We start from the raw sequence: 22061 nt of genomic DNA on the forward strand, positions 1-22061 counted from the left end.
GAAATTTCACCATTACACACCAATCGTAACAGCATCTTTAATGCTATCCTTTGTGTATCCCCTTCCCAAAAGTATGGATGCACTTTCCTCTCCGTAACCAGAAAAGTCTGTGCCTGTATAGCAAAAGGCCTGGTATGTTAAATGTACTGCTGCATTGGCAGCGTTGTCATTTTAAAAAGAGCTGCTCATGCAAGTAGCATTAATGGGAGCGAAACCCACCAGGTCACATTGAACCATGTATCTCTTATTTCTAGTTCTCTGCCCCTGGAGTCCCATAATGTCCCAGGTATTCGAATCCCACTTCTGTGACCCTTAAACCTGGAGAAAGATCCCCTCCTAAGCTCCATCCCTTGGACAAAAACATGATAGATGTGTTCCTATTTATTTTATACCTTGAATACCTATCATAGTCACCAAAAACTTGGACTAGGCACAAATAAAAGGATATCAACCGAATATAGGAAGGTTTTCTCCTCCTGTGTGCTAGTGGTTAATCAGAACCCCTTAATCTCCTTCGCCCGCACCAAGCATGCTAGTGGCTCCAGACAAAATGCAAACAAGAGACATGACAGTGTTCACCTCTTCCTCGTACTCCTCAAAGAGAATTTCGATGAGGTCGCCCCATTCACTTGCACCACAGCTCTTGGAACTGGATAGAGAAGCACCACACTGTTGCAAAAACCTTACCAAATTCAACATTTTGAAGCACATAAAATGCCTGTTCTGCATCCAATGAGATTATTGCTTGTGGGGCTATCTAATGTTGGATATCCACCATATACTTATTTATTCTTCTGAAATTGTGCCACATAGATCTCTGGGGCAAGAAACCAAACTGGTCCCTATCAATGAGGGAACTTATAACTTTTTTTTTTTGAGTTTTATATAGTGCAAACTAGGCTTGAAGACATTGGGTATCAGAGCGCTTTTACATAACACCAGTTCCGTTACATGAAGAAAACAAGTAATCAGTATTCTTGTCAGGATCTTCACCGCTACATTGAGAAGTCATCAGGGAATCTACCTCTCTTTGTGTTTCTTGTTGATGACTGCTTGGGTTAAATTGGGTGGGAGGGCTTCCTTATTTCTAGCCTCAATAAGTAAGTGTTGTATAAGAGGAACCAATAGACCCAAGAAACTCAACTATTAAACAACTCCACAGGCAACGCATTAGGGCCTGGAGTCTTCCATTTTTTGATATGTTTAATAGACTTCTCCACAGATATATCTCAATCCAATTAACCTTTCCTCTTTCCCTATTGTGGGCAAGTCAAGGACTGCAAGGTATTTCTCGATTACTATGGCTTTAGGCATTAGATGGTGCAGATGTATGGAATAAGGTGCTTAGGACTGTTGGACCAACAACACCTTGTTGTCTTGCTTGGACATTCACACAATAGTGCTTAGTAAACATTTGGGGCCTTCTCCATGTAGCATCCTTGCAAATGTCAGCTAAAGGAATGTTACCTAGAAAGGCCATAGAAGCACCTTTCTTCCTAGTAAGTAGCATGTGCTCCTGAAACTGTTGTTAATGTTCCTTTAGCTTTAAGGTAACATACCTGTATGCTTTTGACTATCAATCTTGCAATATCTGCTTTGGAAATTGCGCTTCCTCTTCTAGGGATTGAGAAAGCAACACACATCTGTTGTCTTTTTCTAAATGGTTTAGTTCTATCAATGTAATACATTATTGCCCTTTTGGCATCAAGTGTAGGAAAATCTCTTTCTGCAACTGTCTCTGGTTTTGGGAAAGAGACAGGCAGATCAAGTGTCTGATTTAAGTGAAAAGGTAAGACGACTTGTGTAAGAAACTTGGGGTTTATCTGTAGTCGCACCTTATCCTGGATATCCTGAAAACTTAGATTCTTCTATTGTAAGAGTATGTATTTCACTATACTTCTTAGAGATGTGCTAGCCACCAGGAAATAAACCTTCCATGAAAGGAACTGTAATGAACAGGAATGTAATGGTTCAAAAGGTGGGCACATTAGTCTAGTAAGCACCACATTTAGGTTTCATGGACCGGTGGTGCTCGTGGGGGAATTCTTATTTTTAAACCTTCCATAAAGACCTTAATGACAGTTATGCCCTTGTAAGGTTGCTCTGTACGATGCTCCTTTTGAGCAGAGAATATTGATGTCGTCGGCAGTGGCACCAATGTTTTTTTCTACGTTGTTGTGTGTGTCACCAATGCCTGAAGTCTGCTTGAGTTCGATGACTTTGCTGGCATCGAGGGAGGACACAGCACATAGGGTTTGGACAGTATCGAGGGCTTTGCAGGCATCAATGGCTTTGTCGGCATCGAGAGCTGTTTCGGTGTTGAAGGAATTCCTCTACAATTTTCTCCCTAGGGCCTTGAGCCCAATTGGATTTGGTTGAGATATTGTCCTGTCGTCTCCGAGGCATGCTCTCAGTGTCGACCAGAACCCGTAGGCTGTGAGACACCAAGGCTTTAATGGGGAGGCAGTTTGGGTCTACGTGTTTTGTTTCTGTGGGGGGCCAGATGGCCCTGGCTACTCACGACCCTTGGAGTGATCTTCATCCTGGGCCCGGATCCCGTGGATTAATCAAGGAGATGGAGGCGACGGCTCATCCTGACCCTCCTCCTCTCTTTGAATGGAGTCATCAGATGTGACAAAGTGCGGACTGCACGCGATGCCAGACGCCACATTCAGCGCCATCATCCTCATGGCCGGTGCAGACTTGTTTTTCCTCTGCAGAGAATTATCCCTCTGCCCCCATCTCCATGCTGTGAACTAGGTGTCTCTCACCTCAGGAGCGATGGAATTTCTTGTTCTTAAACATGTTCCAGGCTGTGAAAGGCAAAGGTTGCAAGTGTTGTGATGATCTAAGTTTGGTTACTTTGGCCCGGACTGTGGGCACTTACTGAAAAGTCTGTCTCTTTTAATATTCATTATCCGGAGCAGAGTATTCTCGTCGGTGCAGAGGAAGGGGTATGCACAAGACAGCCGCCCGCCTTCGTGTATGGGACGGTGAAGGTTGCTGGATCCAAATTTAACGGTCAATGAAGTGGATGGGGAACCAGGGACAAGGTATCCTTGTGGAGAGATTGGTCTCAGTCCATTTCCCGTTGGAAAGTAGCAGAGGCACCAAAGTTGCACAGAGCCCCGGCTCTCTCCGTCCAAACCTGATGGCGGGAAATAAATCTATCTAACAATGAAGCTGTGGAACATGGGCATTCACTTTAAGAGTAGGAGTCTTGATGTCATGTCAGCAGCAAAAGACTTCTTCAAGAAAAACAAGTTGCAAAGCCCAACACTAGATAGCAGGAGTGTTCATAGCATGTGTATCTGCAGCTAACACATTCTACAGATTGCCTTTTTTCTAATATTGAAGGTACTGATCATTTAGGCCACCTATAGGCATGCAGCCCACCCAAGGTGCTGTAACTCAATGAGGCTTCAAGCTGCCACCTGCTGCTAACCCTGGCACTTGGTCCTGTGTTACTTCTTCACCAAACCCTTATTGGACTCCACCAAACCCTTATTGGACTCCTCCAATTATCGGAGCAGCAGGGGGAGGTCTCCAATCTGCCCCCTTCATGGCCGTAGGCCTGGTCTTCAGTTCTCCACAGTGTGCAGGTGCCTCTCCTGTTCTCTTCTCTTGGCATTCTCACACCGGGGACCGCCATCTTAATATGCAGTAGTATCACTGCACCCCCAGCAGTGCTGCTCTGCTCACAAACCTCTTCAGTGGCTGATTTCAGCATTTGTGTTTGATCCGCATAAATTAGAAGGGAAACATCCTTTACAACGCGGATGTTATAACGTGTTGCCATTACAACGCGGTTGTAACAATGCAACTAACATTACATCGCAATGCCATTACAACGCATGACATTACAATACATATGCTTGTACCACGCCTGCCTTTACAACAAATTTCTTTGTAAAGGCATGAATGGTAAAGGCATATGTGTTTTACATGTAAGTATAAGGTAAGTATAGGGTTTAGGGTGGGTTTTGGGGTGCCAAGGTCATTTTTAGGGTTCAGGGTGGATTTTGGTTTTGGGATAGCAAGGGTAATTTTAAGATTTAGGCTGGGTATGGGTTTTGGGGTAGCAAGGGTAATTTTAGAGTTCAGTGTATGTTTGGGTTTTGGGGTGCATGGATTAATTTTAGGGTTCAGAGTGCATTTGGGTTGTGGGGTGCAAGGGTTCATTTTGGGGTTCAGCATGGGTTTGGGTTTTGGGGTGTCAGGGTTAATTTTAGGGTTCAGGGTGTTTGGTTTGTGGGGTGCAAGGGTTAATTTTGGGGTTCAGGGTGGGTTTTGGGGTGCCAAGGTTAATTTTGGGGTTCAGGGGGGTTATGGGTTTTGGGGTGCCAGGAGTAATTTTAGGGTTCAGGGTGGGTATGGGTTTTGGGGTGGAAAGGGTAATTTTCGGGTTTAGGGGTATGGGAATGGGGTGGTAAGGGTAAGTTTAGGATTTTAGGGAGATATGGGTAATGGGGTAGTAACTGTAATTTCAGGGTTTTAGGCGGTATGGGTATTGGGGTAGTAAGGGTAATTTTAGTGTTTTAGGGGTAATATATATGCACAAGTTACTTACCTTTGGTAACGATTTATCTGTAACAAACATAGGTTAGTTACAGATTCCTTACCTTAAAATTTCCCCCAGGAGTCAGGCTGGATCTGGAAAGTTTTCGTCAGCAGTACCCCTGCGCGTCGGTAGGCGGCGTCGGTCGACTCCTCATCTGTCGTTGCCGTCATGATCGCCAGGATGACGTCGCAGAGGTTACTTAGATGCCGCCCTCGTGCGCTGTCAGTTCTGTACACGACTTTCCGCGCCAGGAACGCAGAGCCATGCAAGACACTGACCACTGGTGCACAAAAGTAGGGCCCTGAAAGGATGTCCTTAACCCTAGAAATCAATTCGCAAAACGGGGAGGATGGGTGGGGCGATAAGTAATCTATAACTAACCTATGTTTCTTACAGATATATCGTTACCGAAGGTAAGTAACTTGTGCATCTGAAAGAAACAGTTAGTTATAGATTCCTTACCTTAGAATAGATACCCCAGCAATACCAACACCGGAGGTGGGTCTGCAAACCAAGATCACACCAGAAAGTTATGGAGAACAGAATGGCCAAAGAAGCCGTCTCTCCGGACTTGGCTGTCCAGGCAGTAGTGTCTTGTAAGCGTGTGCAATGATGCCCAAGTAGCTGCCTGACAGATGTCATTCAGTGGGACTCCTAGTCCCAAAGCAGTAGTGGCGGCTCCTTTTTAGCAAGAGAATAACAGGCTTTAATACACAAAATGAACCATCTAGAAATTGTCCGCTTGTGTATGGCCCGACCTTTCTTGGCGCCCACATAGCCAACAGAGCTGGGTCATCCACCCGGAACTGTTTGGTGCGAACCAGATAGAAGGAAAACGCCTGTTTTGGGTCCAGACAGTGGAGACTCTCTTCGTCTTTCGAAGGATGCAAAGGTGGAAAGAAAGTGGGCAATGTAATTGTTTGCCCAATGTGAAATGAGGTGACCACCTTGGGAAGAAAGGATGGACGAGTTTGTAAGACAACCTTGTCCGGATGTACAGCCAGAAAAGGAGGCTTGGATGAAAGAGCCTGGAGCTCACTCACTTTTCTAGCAGATGTGATGACTAACAGAAATGCAGTCTTAAGAGTTAAGAGTCGAAGAGGCAGTTGTGAAGCGGCTCAAAGGGAGCACACACATCAAATAGGTCAAGACCAAGTTCAAGTCCCACTGAGGTGTCACAAAGGGAATAGGAGGAAAGAGATGAGTGATGCCTTTTAAGAAATTATTTATAACCAGGGACTTGAAGTGAGAAGGCTGATCAGGAAACCTTAGAAATGCAGAGATGGCCGAAAGAAAGCCCTAGATAGTGCCCAGAGCAGAGCCCTGCGGGGCCAAAGAAAGGAGGAACAAGAGAACCTCAGAAAGAGGGACAGAAAGGGGATGGACAGACTTTGCTGCGCACCAGGCCATAAATTTGTTCCATCTGCAGGCGTATACCGTCTTAGTGGAGGGACACCTGGCTGCAAAGATTACATCACAGACTTTGGGAGGCAAGTCAGATGATGTCAACTGGCGCCGATCAATCTCCACGCAAGGAGGTGGAGGCTGGACAGTTTCGGGTGGAGGACGGTCCCCTGTTGCTGCAACACAAGATCCTCCCAAAGAGGCAGTCTGATCGGAAGATCGATGGCCATGTTGAGCAGCTCTAGATACCAGACTCTTCGTGCCCAATCCGGAGCCACTAGAATGACTTGGGCCCGGTCGTGCTTGATCTTATTCAGCACTCTGGGCAGAAGTGGTATAGGCGGAAAGGTGTATACCAGACCGCAACTCCACTTGCAACGAAAAGCCTAGCGAGTGCCGCCTTGGAAATTCCAACGCGCAAAATTGCTGACATTGCGCGTTCTCTTCGGTGGCGAATAGATCTAACCAAGGCTTTCCCCAAATTAGAAAGAGACCTTGCACCACCTCTGAGTGAAGACGCCATATGTGATCCATCATGCACTTGCGGCTGAGCTAGTCCGCACTGGCGTTCAGAGAACCAGCCAGGTGTTGAATCACCAGGCATATGCCCTGATGTTCCAGCCATGTCCAAATGTTGAGAGCCTCTTGACATAGGGTCCACGACCACACCCGCCCTGTTTGTTTTAGTACCACATGGTGGAGGAGGTGTCCATGAACACCTGCACTACTCTTCCCTGGACAGAGGGAAGGAATGCCTTCAGTGCAAGATGGATCACCCTGAGCTCCAGAAGGTTGATGTGGAGCTTGGACACCACCGGAGACAAGAGGCCTCTGATCCCCACCTCTCCAATGTGTCTGCCCCAGCCCAGAAGAGATGCGTCTGTCACCACTGTGTGTTCTGGTTGGGGAAGGGAGAGGGATCAGCCGTTGACCCAATCCTGGTGCATGAGCCACCACTGCAATTGTCGTTCAGTGCCCTCGGAGATCTGGACGTCATCGGACAGATTCCCCTGATGCTGCACCCACTAGAACTTCAGGTCCTACTACAGAGCCCGCATATGGCACCTGGCATGATCGATCAGCAGGATGCAGAAGGTCATGAGGCCCAGCAGCCTCAAGGTCATCCTGACCGAAACCCAGGATAGAGGCTGAAAGATCGGAATCATAGCCCGAATATCCCGGACTCGCTGTTCGGGAGGATAGACCCGAAACTGCATCGTGTCCAGAACCGCTTCGATCAGAGGAGCTTCTGAGAGGGAATCAGGCGTGACTTTGGCGCGTTGATGGAGAACCCCAGCAAATGCAGGAGGTTGCCCGTAGCCTGGAGGTGGGAGATGACTGCCTGGGGCGAGCCCGCCTTCAAAAACCAGTCATCGAGATAGGGCAAGACTGGAACCCCTGATCTGCGCAGATGAGCTTCGACCACCGCCATCACTTTCGTGAACACCCGAGGGGTTCTGGTACGGCCAAAGGGGAGCACGGTAAACTGAAGGTGCTCCTGGCCTACTGTGAACCGTAGGTAACGCCGGTGGGCAGGCAGGATGGGGATGTGGAAATAAGTGTCTTGCAAGTCCAATGCTACCAACCAGTCTCTGGGGTCGAGGGCAAACAAGCCCTGAGTGAGCGTCAACATTCTGAACTTCTCCTTCCGGAGGAAGCGGTTGATGTTCCTGAGATCCAAGATAGGACGCAGGCCTTTGTCCTTCTTGGGCACCAGAAAGTAGTGAGAATAACAACCACGACCTACTTCTGGGACAGGAACGAGCTTGATGGCCCCCTTGGCCAAGAGGGCAAAACTTCCTGTTGGAGAAGGGTCAGGTGATCCTCCGACGTGATGGTATTGAGGTGGCATGGAGGGAGGGGTAGTCTTGAAGGGGAGGGAGTAGCCCTTTCGGACTATCTGCAGAACCCACTTGTCCGACTTGATGGTGCACCAGAAGCGGATCCAGCCACCCACTGGCGTTTAGTGGCCCTGGAAGGTTGGACTAGGAGGGTTTGGAGGCAGATGTAGAGGGGGCTGTGGTTGCATGGACCGCTCGCTGGCCGCCAGAACCATGCCGGTGGTTCCCACAACCCAGTCGCGCTGTGGCAGAAATGCCAGTGCCGGCCTGTGGCTCTGTGTGGGACTTACTGGGGCACACCTTCCGTAGCCACGAAAGTTTCGAAAGGCAGACTGCGCGGGTGGGTGGTAGAGAGGCCCAAGGACCTGGCCGTAGCTCGAGAGTCCTTAAAGCTCTCTAATTCATTGTCTGTCTTGTCGCTGAAAAGGCGACCACCATCGAAGGGCATGTCCATAAGTGTGGATTGGACATTCCTGGAAAAGCCAGTCGAAAGCAACCAGGCCTGGCGCCGAAGGGCTACTGAGGTGGCAATTGTTCTGCCCAGTGCATCGGCAGTATCCAGTACATAGCGGATGGTAAACTTTGCTGCATCTCTCCTCTCTGAGACAACACAGGAGAGCCCGGCCCAGGCCTCTGAGGCAGCACCTGCGCCACTGAGTCCAACACAGAGTGGGAATAACGGCCCAACAGACATGCAGTGTTTATCGACCACAGTCCCTGGAGGAAGAAAACATCTTCTTCCCAAGTTGGTCCAGCTTCTTGGATTCCCTATCAAGTGGAGCTGTAGGGAAGGTGCCCTTGGACGCAGAGGCCTGGACCACCAAGCTCTCAGCGGTAGGGTCTTGGGAGAGGAAAGTGGGGTCGACCGGGGCCGGGCAGTGGCGTCGGGCAACCATCCTATCCACAGGTGCCCCAGTGTGGGGCATGGACCAGGTGCCCAAAACGATGTCCGTAAGGGCTTCATTGAACGGCAGCAGGGGCTCCAAAGAGCTCGCTGCCGGCTGAAGCACCTCTGTCAGGAGGTTAGTCCTGACTGCCACTGTAGGAACCTCAAGGTGGAGAGCCTCGGCCACCCTACGCAACATCACTGCACATGACGCTCCCTCCTTCATAACCATGGTAGGAGGTGACAACATGCCTAGGTCTGGGGAGGTATCCAGAACACTGGCATCTCCCAGTTCCTCTCTGCAGTCCTGCTCACACTCTAGCTGGGCAGTTAAAGGGTCATCCAACCTCTCTCAGTCTTCCTCACCCTCCTCTGGCTGCCAATCTGGCTGAAAATGGCCAGGGTGGAACACAGGCTCAAAAGTATCACTCGGTGCCGGATCCGGCGTCGGGCGGCGCCAGTCCAGCTCCGGTTCTACATCGGGATGGAAGCCGGGGATGACGCCAGCTGGGGGTCTACAGCTATTGCCTCTAGCTGAAAAAGCCAAATCTACTTGGAAGCTCTATGATAGGTGAATTTGTCTTAGGGTCTAAACTTTCAGTTTAAGGTGTTAAAGATGGAACATGTATTAATGCGCATTGTCAAAGTTTACCGCTATATTCCCCAACTTTAGAAAAGAGTTGTCCTTCAGTCCAGTCTGGGCATTTACTAACTTTGTTTCTGAAGGTTTAAATAAATAGGTTGTGCAATGTAGTGCGTCTGTTGGTTGTGTTGTTTTCAGTCCTGGGAAGGCATGGCTTGGCAGTTCGGGCTGGACTGCTCCCATGAGGCACAGGGTCAGACTGATTTGCATATGGCCATATCTGAACTGGGGTGGCAGAGTGGGCTGAAGAACGGTGATGGATTAAACCCAGATCTTTTGACTGGGTGTGAGTGTTTGATTGGTTCAGATGCTCCGTCCATCACCATCCCCTTTTGTATCGCTTTGTACAAGAAAATAAACTGCATGCAACTGAAAAAAAAGCAGATATTAAACTAGGAGGCATGAGTTCTGTTTAGTATAAAAGAGCTGTCACTCGTGAGAGACTGATGGCCTCAAGAGAAAGCTTCTATTTGATGAGATGAGCAGAGGGACTTTAACTGTGCCTTCTCCTTATCCCTCACCCCACCACCCATTCACAATCAGTATCATTCAAAGTCTTGGTTAGGTTCAGCACTGTGGAGGGGAAGAGGGTGGTGGGTTCCACATTATTCCTGTGGCAACATTCAGTTCACCAGCTTAGTAATACCTACAAGTCTGGCACTTGCCCACAGCTTACGTAGCTTGCATTATCGTCTCCACTCACTTTCTTAAACCCTTCACATTTCCACTACTTAGTTATTTGCTTCCTTCTTCAAAATCCCTGATACACCATCCCTTTTTTCCCCCAATTCAAGCTGCGACAATTAGGACACCATGTCTCACAAAAGGCTCTGGCATGGCGTGTGTCTACATCACCCACACAGAAAGGGGAGGGGGCCTGCGGGCTGCAAATGTTCTCCAACGCCCAATCCCAAAACCAACTTTGCAGATTTCACTGGATGATTAAGTGTTGAGAAAACTGTCTAATGAATTCTTTTTACTTTTTATTCCTTTCTGGGTTGCCTTACATTCTACTGTTGGTATTGTGCTAGCAAGTGTTTTAGTTTTAAATCTTACACCAAGTGAAGCTCTTCTGAAAAATGATAATGAAGACTAAAAAAGAAAGATTGTGAAACAGCCAGAATAAAAGATTAAAACATGTGTGCAGTGTAGGTCTTCACTGAAAAGCAAAAGAATGGCTAATACAAAGGAAAAGATAGGGCTCAGCAATTTATATCAATGCTATAGTCAAATAGTCAAACAGTATGCTCAAAGGGTTTAAGTAAAAATACTTACCAACTCCTCTATGAAAGATTGCTAATGTTCCATCTGCTAGAGCAACTAATACTATTCCTTTCACATGACTGCAAAACAACAAAACAGGAAAAAAAGGGAAAAGAAAATTATTAAGAACAATTAGAACACTTTGGGAGTTATGTAGACTTTGGAGGATGTCCTGTTCACTGTATTTAAAGCGTATACCCAATATGCACTCAAAATAGGATAACAATGTAAGAAAAAGTCAATCAAATCCAAATGCTATATGATTTCTATTCAGCAAACACAGCTTTTTAGTAACAAAGACCTTATACAGATTATGTTTTAACCAGAAAATTGCTCCATGTGCACTTTAAACCCTAGTTGCAAATTAAAGCATGACATTTGTGCACAACATTTTAACTTTGGTTTTCCCTTCTTTCTGACGGACTTGAACTAGTGCATATGTATTATGAAATTTCAGAAATATTGATGAGACTGCTTACTCTTTTTTTAGCTTGGGCATTAACCGTTTCTCAGTTCTTGACTATTTTTAAATTTTAAGAAATCATGTTTGATGTTTCACTGACTTATTTCAAATGACAATTGGAGTATCTAGTGTTTCTAGTTCTAGATCCTCTCTAAGTTGTAACTTATGAGGCACTGTTGTCAAGAGGGAAATAACATTACTTCTGAAAACTGTAAATAAATTCAACCCTGTGGCCACTCAGTGCACAAACTGAGCGTATACCTAGTTTAATTTCTTTCTCAATTTTTATTGACTTTTAAATGAAGATGGCAGATGGACGGCCAGAAAGTTATTTTGAGATGTGGTTAATATGAGGGCACATAGTCACCACTGCTCATTTGTACTAAATTCATCGAAAAAGATAACACACTAAGAAAATACATAATTCTCTAGTAAATGTATTATGCAGTACTCTTGTGGCCAAAATTTACTTTTCTTTCCAATTAGGTTGATTAGGAAGGGAAACGGAAATTTAAATACGATTTGGTCAGCCAGGAGGATGAAGCACAGATTCATTTTTGAAATTTGTAGATGTTTTGTATCCATAAAAACCACCATTCTTTAGAAGAAACATCATTAGTTCTACTAAGATTAACATGGAAAACATCTCGCAAGTAAGTTAAGTGGCATTTAATCACCATAAGAGGGGGATGGCTCAAGAATACAAACAAAAAGTCAATCAGGTGGAACTTTGATTGAACGCAAAATAGAAAAGAGGGATTTATGTTGATAACCGAGTTATCCTTGTTAATTAGGGGAGACAGGTTTGAAAATGAAAGAACCCTTTAACTATTATCAAAGTTCACAATACAAACGCAAAATAATAATGAAAATAAATGTCTGATTTACATTTAAATAAAGAATTGATGAGATTCTGCAAATTATCAAAGCAGTACTTAGCTGCCTCATTGGATGAAAAGTGGCTCAGATTCTTTTTGCATTTTTCATTCCTCAGATCAGCAGTTTTTATTGCTATTATGGACAGATTTAAACGTAAGATATGCCATCTTAGCTGCAGTCAGTACTGGACTATTGATCAACCAGTTCTAGAAATGACTGCTATGAGGAGACATGCCAATGAAGTTTCCGGAAGCTGTGGAAAAACAGTTGCTCCAGAAGTGCTACCTCGATGATCCATGTCCAGACAACCATCTAAAAATGCTTCTGAATATGAATCACTTTGTTAGCTAGGATGATGTAAAGCCTGTTATTTGCTTTCTTTTCTAATACAGCACTAGCAAGTTTAACCAGAGTAAAAGGTTGGAACATAAAAAAATAACAGGCAGTGCCAGCACTGTCAGTCTCAAAATAGAGGAATGTTATTAAAAGCAACAACCACCATGAGTGATTTTATTGTAAATGGCATTTACTTTCTGAAAACAATTTAAAGCATACAATGATTTAAACCGCACAGTATATGCCAAGCGCATAGTTGATAGAAGATAATCAGTCACTCACTCACATTTCCATGTGCCTTCAAGCACAAAAAGAATAACAAGAGAAACAAGACAGCCTTCTCTGCTACACCAAAGAGCCAAACAAACAGGGCCAGATTGGAGCTGCTCAATCAAGTCAAACAAGTCCATTTAACAGCAGTCAACTTAAAACTAGGACAGCTAGTAAAGAACTACACTTTTAAAGCACATTCATTCATTCAGAATTACGTAAGTTCATATTCAAGTGTGCAACAAAGCAGATGAGAAAGCGTTACCGAAGGTAAGTAACTTGTTCTACTGATTTATGCTTCTAACAGCAGATTCCTCACCGTAGAATAGACACCATAGCAGTATCTTTGCAAGGTGGAGGGTCTTTGGAGAGGACTTAGACCAAAAAAGGTCTTGCAAAACCAAGCGGGCGAAGTGTCATTCCTTTAAGACCTGGGTGCCAAGGCAGTAATGCTTTGTGACGTACGCTCTGATGCTCACGTCTCAGATGTCAATGACAAGCTCCCCTGCGCCTCCGCTGTAGTAGCAGTCTAGGCCCTGGTTGAGTGGTCTCTCTGACCTTAGGAGCTCATTGGCCAGTGCGTTGAAAATCTCAATTAAGAAATAATCCACCTCGAGCAGTGTCCTTTCCTGTACGATCTTCCCTTTCTTTGTTTCAGAGAACCCCACAAAAAGCGGACTGTCCACTCAGCGATCATTATTAAGATCTATGGAAGGGCTTAACCTCCTTTAGAAGTCCAATCAATGACGCAGCTCATCCTCTTTCAAGGGGTGAGGAAGGAGTGTAAAAAAAAAAAGAAAACCTGGTATAATGATGGATTGTCCATCATGGAATGTAGTCAAAACTTTAGGTAAGAATTCTGACCCAGTCCTCAGCACCAACTTGCCCGTGTGAGCATTTTCAACAGTGACAATAAGATCTAGCTAGGTTTCCCCTACAGAATATGCCCTGTGCCATCTTGGCATGTAATTACCACTTGTGAACTGCCAGACACATGTTCAGATCGCCCTCTACGGTGTTCAGGGATCCCGCCAGTTGACTTGCGGCCAGACAGATGCCCTGGAACTTCAGCCACCACCTGAGGTGCAAAAACAGAAGGCACAGGACACAAGGTCAGACTATCCCCAGCTTGATTCAGTACCACATGGATAATGCTGTCTGTGAGAACCTGCACCAGCCTCCCCTTGATGGTTGGCAAGAAGGCCTTCAGGGCCAGATGAAGGGATCACAGCTCTAGTACTCTAGAGGACCGGCACCAGCCCTCCACCAGAGACCTCTGCGGTCCACCTCCTCCAGGTGACTCTTTTTTCTACAGATTTCCATACAGTTATTTATCACTTTTCCATCACATGCCATATTGGCATACAATCCACTTATTTTCATATCTTTTGTTCATGCATCTGGTGTGGTAAAAAGGTAGCACTGGATCTATACCACAAATTCTCACAAATACAACTTTTCCTCTGAATTTTCACCCAGGTGCCTCACCTTGGACTATATTTCTGGATCCAGTACCTCCAAGAGTAATTTACACACTTTCTTTCCTCACCAATTAACTCTTCTTTGAACGCTCTTTGTCTTCCTCTAATACAGTCTTCTGCCTACTCATCACCAAGCTGTGTATAAAATACTGCAGAAAAACAGGACCCTTTGGTCCTCATTACATCTTTTTGACTGTTCACCCTTAAACTTACCATTAACCTTTGCTTTTGCATAATTCTGCAGATAGATAAAGTCTCTACCAGAGAAGGCATTACAGAAAGTATGTAACTTGTTTATCAGATAGAGTTGTAGCCGCAAATTCCTCACCATAGAAATGATACCCAAGCAATACCTCCCTGGACGTGGGTCTTCAGACAAATTACATGCATCGTAGTCCTGAAGCACCAAACTTTGGATTAAACCTAGATCTGTTGACTGGGGTAAATGTTTGTACTGTTCAGCATTCTGTCCATCATCTGTTTTTTTTGCGGAGGATGAAAAGCATGCACATCTGGCTGGGCATGTAAGAAAGCAGCTGGACACCCCTTCCATGGCCACGAACAGAGCAAAAGAGTGATGAGGGGCCATGGAAAGGCCCAAGGACCTGGCAGCAGCCCTGCTGTCCTTAAAGCACTCCAGTGCCGAATCTGCCTTGTCTCCAAAAAGATGGGAGCCATCAAAGGGCATGTCCATGACTGATGTCTGGACATCCCCAGAAAAGACAGTAGGTCTCAAGTGGGCGTGGCATCGCAGGGCCACCAGAGACAAAACTGCTCTGCCTAGTGAGTCAGTGGTGTCTAGTCTACATATAATGGTGAACTTAGCTGCATCCCTCCCGTCTGCATCAGCCTGGGAGAGGACGGCCTGGGCCTCCCCCAGAACCGTTGGCAGCACCTGTGCAACCCTATCCCACAGGGTGTGGGAATAGCTGCCCAAAAGGCATGCAGTGTTCGCCGACCGCAAAGCCAGGCTGGAGGAAGAAAACATTTTCTTGCCTAAAATGTCCAGCCTCTTGGATTCCCGATCCGGCAGAGTGGTTGGGAATGCGCCAGGATTTACATGTGAAGTAGAAGCTTCGATTACCAAGCTCTCCGGGGTAGGGTGTTCCCTGAGGAATTTGGGGTCCCCTGGAGAGGGACCATAGGCAATTGTCCTGTTCACAGGAGCCCCTGTGTTGGCCATGGACTGGGTGCCAAGCAGGACATCAGTAAGCGATTCATTGAATAGAAGAAGCGGTTCGGAAGGGGACACTCCTGGTTGATGTACTTCTGTCAAGCAATAGACAGAGGGCAAAGTAAGGTCCAGGACCTCAGCTGACCTCCACACCACCATAGCAAATGAAGCTCACTCCTCCATAGCCACGTTAGGGGGAAAAAGCATGCCAGTATATGGAGAAGTGTCTAGTCCATTGGCTTCACGCAGATCCTCATACCAGTCCAAAGACTCATAAAGCTGGTATTCTTCAGGACCCAGCGACCCCTCCCATTCTGACATAAGTTCTACCCATAGGAAGGCGTGGCTCCAGTTGGTGATGCAGTTGGTATTGGGTGACGCCCCTTCGGCTCCTTGTCGGAGATGTTTATGGTATGACGTCAGCAGCGCTGGGAGTGTCAGCCTTGGGACCTGCGCAAGGGAAGGTTGACATGGCATGGCCGGCACCAGTCAGGATCCATCTCTGGATCCCTGGGGCCCAACTGGTGATGAAGCTGCAGATGTGAATCCAGCGCCCGAAGGCACGTCAGAGTGAACTTCTGCCCTAAGATTAGGTGCATAGCCTTAAAACTCTCTCCACTATACACGGTTTACTCCGATTCCCGTAAACTTGGGGAGACGCTGAGTGCACCCAGACACTGAATCAACCATGGAGCCAGGCCTTAAGGGAAACTCCCTCGTCTCTTCAGCCGACGGATGAGGAAATGATAAAGCAAAGACGACGTTGAGTGCGGCAAACTTCTTAGAATCCGCAGCCGGGACCTTACTTTCAGCTGGGGACCTTCCTTTCAACTAGGATTGTCGCACATTAAGCTACCAGGAGCTTGAGAGGTTGCTCCCTCAAGGCCTCTGGGTCTATGGCACAGCAATCAGAGCAGGCCTTCGGATTGTGGTTGAGCTAGATTCCTCAGAGGCACAGAAGGTGTGGGTCCATCAGCGACATGAAGTGGCTCCTGCCACCGCACGGCTTGAAGCCAGCTTTCTTGGATAACAGAACCTGTCACACCAGGAGGAAAAAACCTCAAAACACTTTGACAAAAAGGTAGTAAAGAAATGACCAGGGGTAGCTATTCCCATATCTGTGCTGAATATTGTGGGGAAAAAAGGACTGACGTCAGAGAACTGCATTGGCGCATATACAGATGACTACCAGATCCAATCTGATGCCAGGGGACAATTCTAAAGTAAGGAATCTGCAGCTAGAAGTCTCTGTCAGATAATCATGCTCACTGCTACCATTGGAAAGCAAAGGGCTCAGATGTTGCAGGCCCGACCACAGACTTTTTGTCACAATATATGTTTTAGTCACAAAGGAGAGCACCTTGGCTGCCCTCCGAACAACTACTGCAAATGAGGCATTCTCTTCCATAGTTCTGCCTAATAAGAGGTGTCAAGCCCACTGGTGGTCATCAGTAGTGTAATGAGATGGGAGCCCACAATCCCCATCATCATGAAAATCCTGGGATGCACTCTGCTCTAGCAGAGGGTTGTCAGAAACTAAAAGATATTGGAGCCGCTGCTGATAGAGGCATCTCAGTAGAGGCACAAGGACAGATTGAGGCCGCATGAGAACTTGTTGGAATTTGATAGCACAATACTGATCGAGCTTTGGCTGAAGTTAGTTCAGTTTGACATGGGCGTTGTCCTCAGATTATCGTCCGGCATCAGTGGCGGGAAGCGGCATGGGTTGTGGTGCCAGAGTACAAGTCTGGAGTGGAGTTGGTATAACAAGTCCCAAGGATGCAGACGATGCCAGGAAAGGAGCCACACGTGGAACTGGACTGAAAGCCCCTGTGGACCCAAAGGCATGCCAGGGGAGTCAAAAGCTCATATCTATTTCTTAATTACGGTGTGTATATATAGTTTCAGGGGTGTTATAGTTAGCTGGACATTTCACTCGTACAAAACCAGTGAAATTCCCTCGTTATAGTTAGTTCAGCTAACTATAACTTGCGCGCCCGCAATGTACTGCTGATGACGTCACATATTACATCACTCATGACATGGTGGGTGACATCACTCATGAAATCACTGATGACATCTCAAATGACATCATCCAGTATATATGTACATCCCAAGGTCGATGGAAGAATAAATGGGTGTATAAGTGTCTAAATGGATGATATTATTTTGTAAAATTGATTGTATAACTGACTGATTAAGTGTATTTTAGTGAATGCATGGGTTAGTGAGTAATGTTTAAATATGTAAATATCTGTATCAGTCTCTCACTTTGTGTATACGTGGCTGCATGGGTTGGTGAGTAGCTACATGAGTGTCTATATGGGTTATTAGTTGCTTTTTTGAGCATCAGTATGAGTGTCTGTATGGTTCGTTGGAGGGTATTACTTAGTGCATCGATGCATAAATGAGTGACTCACTGTTTGTATGTGTTGAAGACAGCATGTATGCAGGAATGTATAGGTGGATGACAGTGTGTATGGGTGTATTAGTCAGTGAATGACTGTCTGAATAGTGGCTTTATGAGTAACTACATATGTTTTAAAGTAGTATATGTGAGTATTGGTGTATATAAGTGAGTATATGTGAGAGATTGGAAGAGTTCCTGTAGAAATAAGTAGGTGTTTCTATAAGTGATTGTTTGAGAGAGTAAGTATGTGTAAGTTTCTGTAGAAGTAAGTGTGGTAGTGTGTGTATAACTGTATATGCAAGTTAATGGATGTTTGATACTTTGTTTGCATGTGAGAGTATGTGTGTGAGTAACTCTATAGATGAGTGGCGGTGTGTAACAGGATGTATAGGTGTATGAGTACATATGGTGAAGGAATACATGTAAGAGTGACTGTATAGGACTGTTTGTGAATGAGTGGATGTGTCTGCAGATCTTGGAATTACAGTCAGTCAGTCATAATAACTTTGTTTCGATTCGTACAAACAAATCATAAAAGTTCAGACAATTACACTGTTTAAAAAAACATGATACCATTGTATTTACAACCTTAAACATTATTATATTACCACTGAAGATTTTACAAATACAAAAAATCACACATATAAAAACAGCTAAAATTTCAGTCGATACAATACAATTCATATCAAATGGTAATCTATACGATATTTTATCAGTCAACTTGTATACCATAAGGATAATTAATATCGATTTCTAATAGTAAGTGCCACTCGAATAAAATTAAGCACAGCATTACATATTGCTGGGGTTGATAGTGAGAGTAAATGGTCATATCCCTCTTTATAATAACGAGTTCCGAGGGATATCAAAACCGGCCTGATAAAACGGTTTCTTGGATCTTTGTACAGAGTGCAAAATAGTACAAGATGAAGAGTGTTTTGAGAAACATTGTTGTTACAGGCACAGGGGGGTAAACTCTCACACCATCCCGCTTGTTTTGGAAAGGCAAATAAGAAATGCAGTGTATTAAGGCGGAACCTAGTCAAGTAAAAACGCCATTGTGCATGTCCTATATATGAAAGGTATGGTTGACGCTGCAGCCTTCCCTTGTGATAAACCACACTCTCACTGTTTCTCAGGGCACCTAACTTGGTGCGGTACGCCTCTTTAATTAATAACTTTGTCTCACTACCAATGGACTCAGTGTTCGTAAAAATGTGACCCAAACCTATCCTAAAAAGAGTTTCCCGAACATATGACAGCCAAGGGATCCTCTGGAAGTGCTCCAACTTGAGGCAATCTTGTAGTATTACCTTGGTGAGTTTCAAATCATCTGAGCTCCAAACCTTACTCCAAAGCAGTAAGGGGGAGACATGGATGGTGTCACTCACAAATTCAAGACCCACCTCAGTATGGCAAAACAAATTAGAGGTGCCCATTGGCACGCATAGGAGCCGTTTGATATACTTATTTTCCATAATTTGAATTTTGTTGCAGGATTGCGTTCCCCACACACCCGCACCGTATATAGCAACTGGGATGCATTTTTCTTTGTATAGGGATATTAATTCTGCAACCGGCTTCTGACCCAGTTTACTGGAAAAACGGAAAATAGCCTCTACTGCTTGGGTGGCCTTTTGGACACGGGCAGACACCAGGGGGTCCCAACTCAAAGTTTTATTAAAAATGTTCCCTAAGTAATTAAAGCAGTCAACTTTCACAATATGTGAGTCCTTCACCATAAGCCAGCGAGATTTTACTCCTTTGGGGCCGCAAATCATAGTGAAGGACTTTGTGAAGTTGACCCTTAAATCTAGACCCTGCATGAAGGTTTCGAAAGCATTTAGGCAAATTTGCATACTGTTCGCTGTTAGTGTCATCAGAACCGTGTCATCTGCATACGATAACATCGGTATCCGTTTGCCATTTACCTGGGGAAAATCAGCACAGCTCTCCAACAGGAAAACTTCCAGGCCATTTGTGTATACCAGGAATAAAAAGGGGGCCAGTATACACCCCTGGCGAACACCCTCGGTCGATGTAATGGGCTTTGTTTTCTCCCCGGCTGGGCCAAATCTAACCCTTACTGTCGTGGCAGCATGGAGTCTGCCTACAGTGGGAAACCTGCGTGCTAACCTGCGAGAGAGCCCTTGTCCAGACGCCGGCACTGCTGCCTTCGCCGCTGCTCCACCGCTGCCTGACACCTCCCCCCGCCGCAGCCTTCCTCCATCAGCGCTGCCATAGTGTGGGGGAGAGTGTAGGAAAACTACATCTCCCAGCGGCCTCCGCGACCGGAAGTCGCGTTGAGGCGGAGCGCGCCTGGTGGCGCTTAAAACCGGCAATCACCTGCAGTGGAGCGGGTGCCTGTGAAAACTTCCTTGCCTACAGTGGGAAACCTGCGTGCTAACCTGCCAGAGAGCCCTTGTCCAGACGCCGGCACTGCTGCCTTCGCCGCTGCTCCACCGCTGCCTGACACCTCCCCCCGCCGCAGCCTTCCTCCATCAGCGCTGCCGTAGTGTGGGGGAGAGTGTAGGAAAACTACATCTCCCAGCAGCCTCCGCGACCGGAAGTCGCGTTGAGGCGGAGCGCGCCTGGTGGCGCTTAAAACCGGCAATCATCTGCAGTGGAGCGGGTGCCTGTGAAAACTTCCTTGCCTACAGTGGGAAACCTGCGTGCTAACCTGCCAGAGAGCCCTTGTCCAGACGCCGGCACTGCTGCCTTCGCCGCTGCTCCACCGCTGCCTGACACCTCCCCCCGCCGCAGCCTTCCTCCATCAGCGCTGCCGTAGTGTGGGGGAGAGTGTAGGAAAACTACATCTCCCAGCGGCCTCCGCGACCGGAAGTCGCGTTGAGGCGGAGCGCGTCTGGTGGCGCTTAAAACCGGCAATCATCTCCCGCGTCACGGGAGCGCGCGGGACCGCGCCGGGCTAAGCCCGGGCAAAGGGCGGGCCCTCTGTGGCCCTCAGGGGACCGAGGAGGCCGGGACGGGCCACCCCCTTAACATCTACCCACCCGACCTCCTGGGCACAAGGTATTTCGTGAGCTAGGTTTGTAGTACTTAATAATACATCCATACTACAAGAATGAACCAAATAAGGAAAACCCCGGTGGCGACAAGATCCACCACAAGACTAAAACCTGTTAGTACACCACTACCCACTATAACTGCCATAGACCTTATGCTGCAAAAAACTATTGGCATAGTGGCGGATGCCATACAGGATACAGAGAGACGACTCTCCCTGACTCCGGATTTGTGCTTCCCAGACTTATCTTTACATACTAGCAGCAATATACACATCATGGATGCCACAATTAACTCCCAGGAATCTCTGTTAATGCAGTCATTCACAGACTTGCCAGGCTCACATATCAAAGACAATACCCCGAGAGCCTTGTTTACATGTCATACTGGTAACTCCATGGAGAGTAGTCCCCTGGTAATGATCAGCCTCGATAACAACACAAGTTGCCTGCACACATCGTCTCTTCACTCAGAGATTCAACTAGTGGAGGATCCAATACCTGCTATTCAACTCACAACAGGTATAACCCATGGTACATCTAGTGTAATCCAGCAACATAGGAAAAAACGTAAGACTAAGCGCCCGCTGAGGAAAACCTACCGTTCAATAAATAAACAGCAACACTCAATTAAAGACATTTGGTCAAAACTTAGACAGGCTAAACTCACCACGAAAATCACGACCGGGATTCCCTCAACATCTACCCAGGACCCAGATATAATCTTAAGCGAGAAGTCTATAGAGAGTAATCCGGTTAAAGACCAGATAAGTCATACGGATCACTCATCTACATTGAAAATACCCCTCCTGAGCGAAATAGAATCAATGGTCAAATCTCTTTTACAGCCCATCAGTAATCGAATTATTAATATAGAGTAGGCCTTAGGAAAATTTGAGAGAGCACAAAATGAAGTCTCCTCCAACATGCTTAAAATACTGAAATCACCCACTTCCATCTTTGTTCCAGCAAGTAAAACACTTAATAAGAAAAACATTAAAACTGCAAAGGCTATTAAAGACACCACAACTAGTGCCATCAAACAGCCTTCGAATCAGCGACAGGGACTCCCAGTTACCCCAAATTTAGTAACCACCACACAAGTAGCCTTCAATTTACCACACTCTGTAGCCACGCCTATAAGTAACACACAAGCTATACAGGTAGCTGATGAGTCTGACGATAGTGAGTGGGCCGCTGAGGGTTGCTCCCCAGATCTAGCTATAACAAATACATAGCTGCTGCAAAATCCAACCCCATTAACACCGAATATTCCCATCAAAACAGCAGGGGCAAATCAGTTTAAATCCATGACAGCAAAAAGACCTATCTATTTAAATCTTCCACCTGAATCAAACGCTTACACCATTGTCATGATTGGGGTTCCCAAACTGGCCGACAACAGGGGGGAGACCTATACGGAACTA

The 22061-nt window shown here is 46.2% G+C and overlaps 1 protein-coding gene across 1 annotated transcript in view; it reads right to left on the bottom strand.

The window, feature by feature from the left end:
* Positions 1 to 22061, bottom strand: part of SPAG9 (sperm associated antigen 9) — a 2066870-nt gene that overhangs the window by 376184 nt on the left and 1668625 nt on the right. Inside the window, exon 23 of the mRNA XM_078654422.1 lies at positions 10611 to 10678. Coding sequence (XP_078510548.1) covers positions 10611 to 10678 — 68 coding nt within the window. The remainder of the gene's footprint in view (positions 1 to 10610; positions 10679 to 22061) is intronic.

This window comes from Lissotriton helveticus, chromosome 7 (assembly GCF_964261635.1).
Source record: "Lissotriton helveticus chromosome 7, aLisHel1.1, whole genome shotgun sequence".
Taxonomy (NCBI): domain Eukaryota; kingdom Metazoa; phylum Chordata; class Amphibia; order Caudata; family Salamandridae; genus Lissotriton; species Lissotriton helveticus.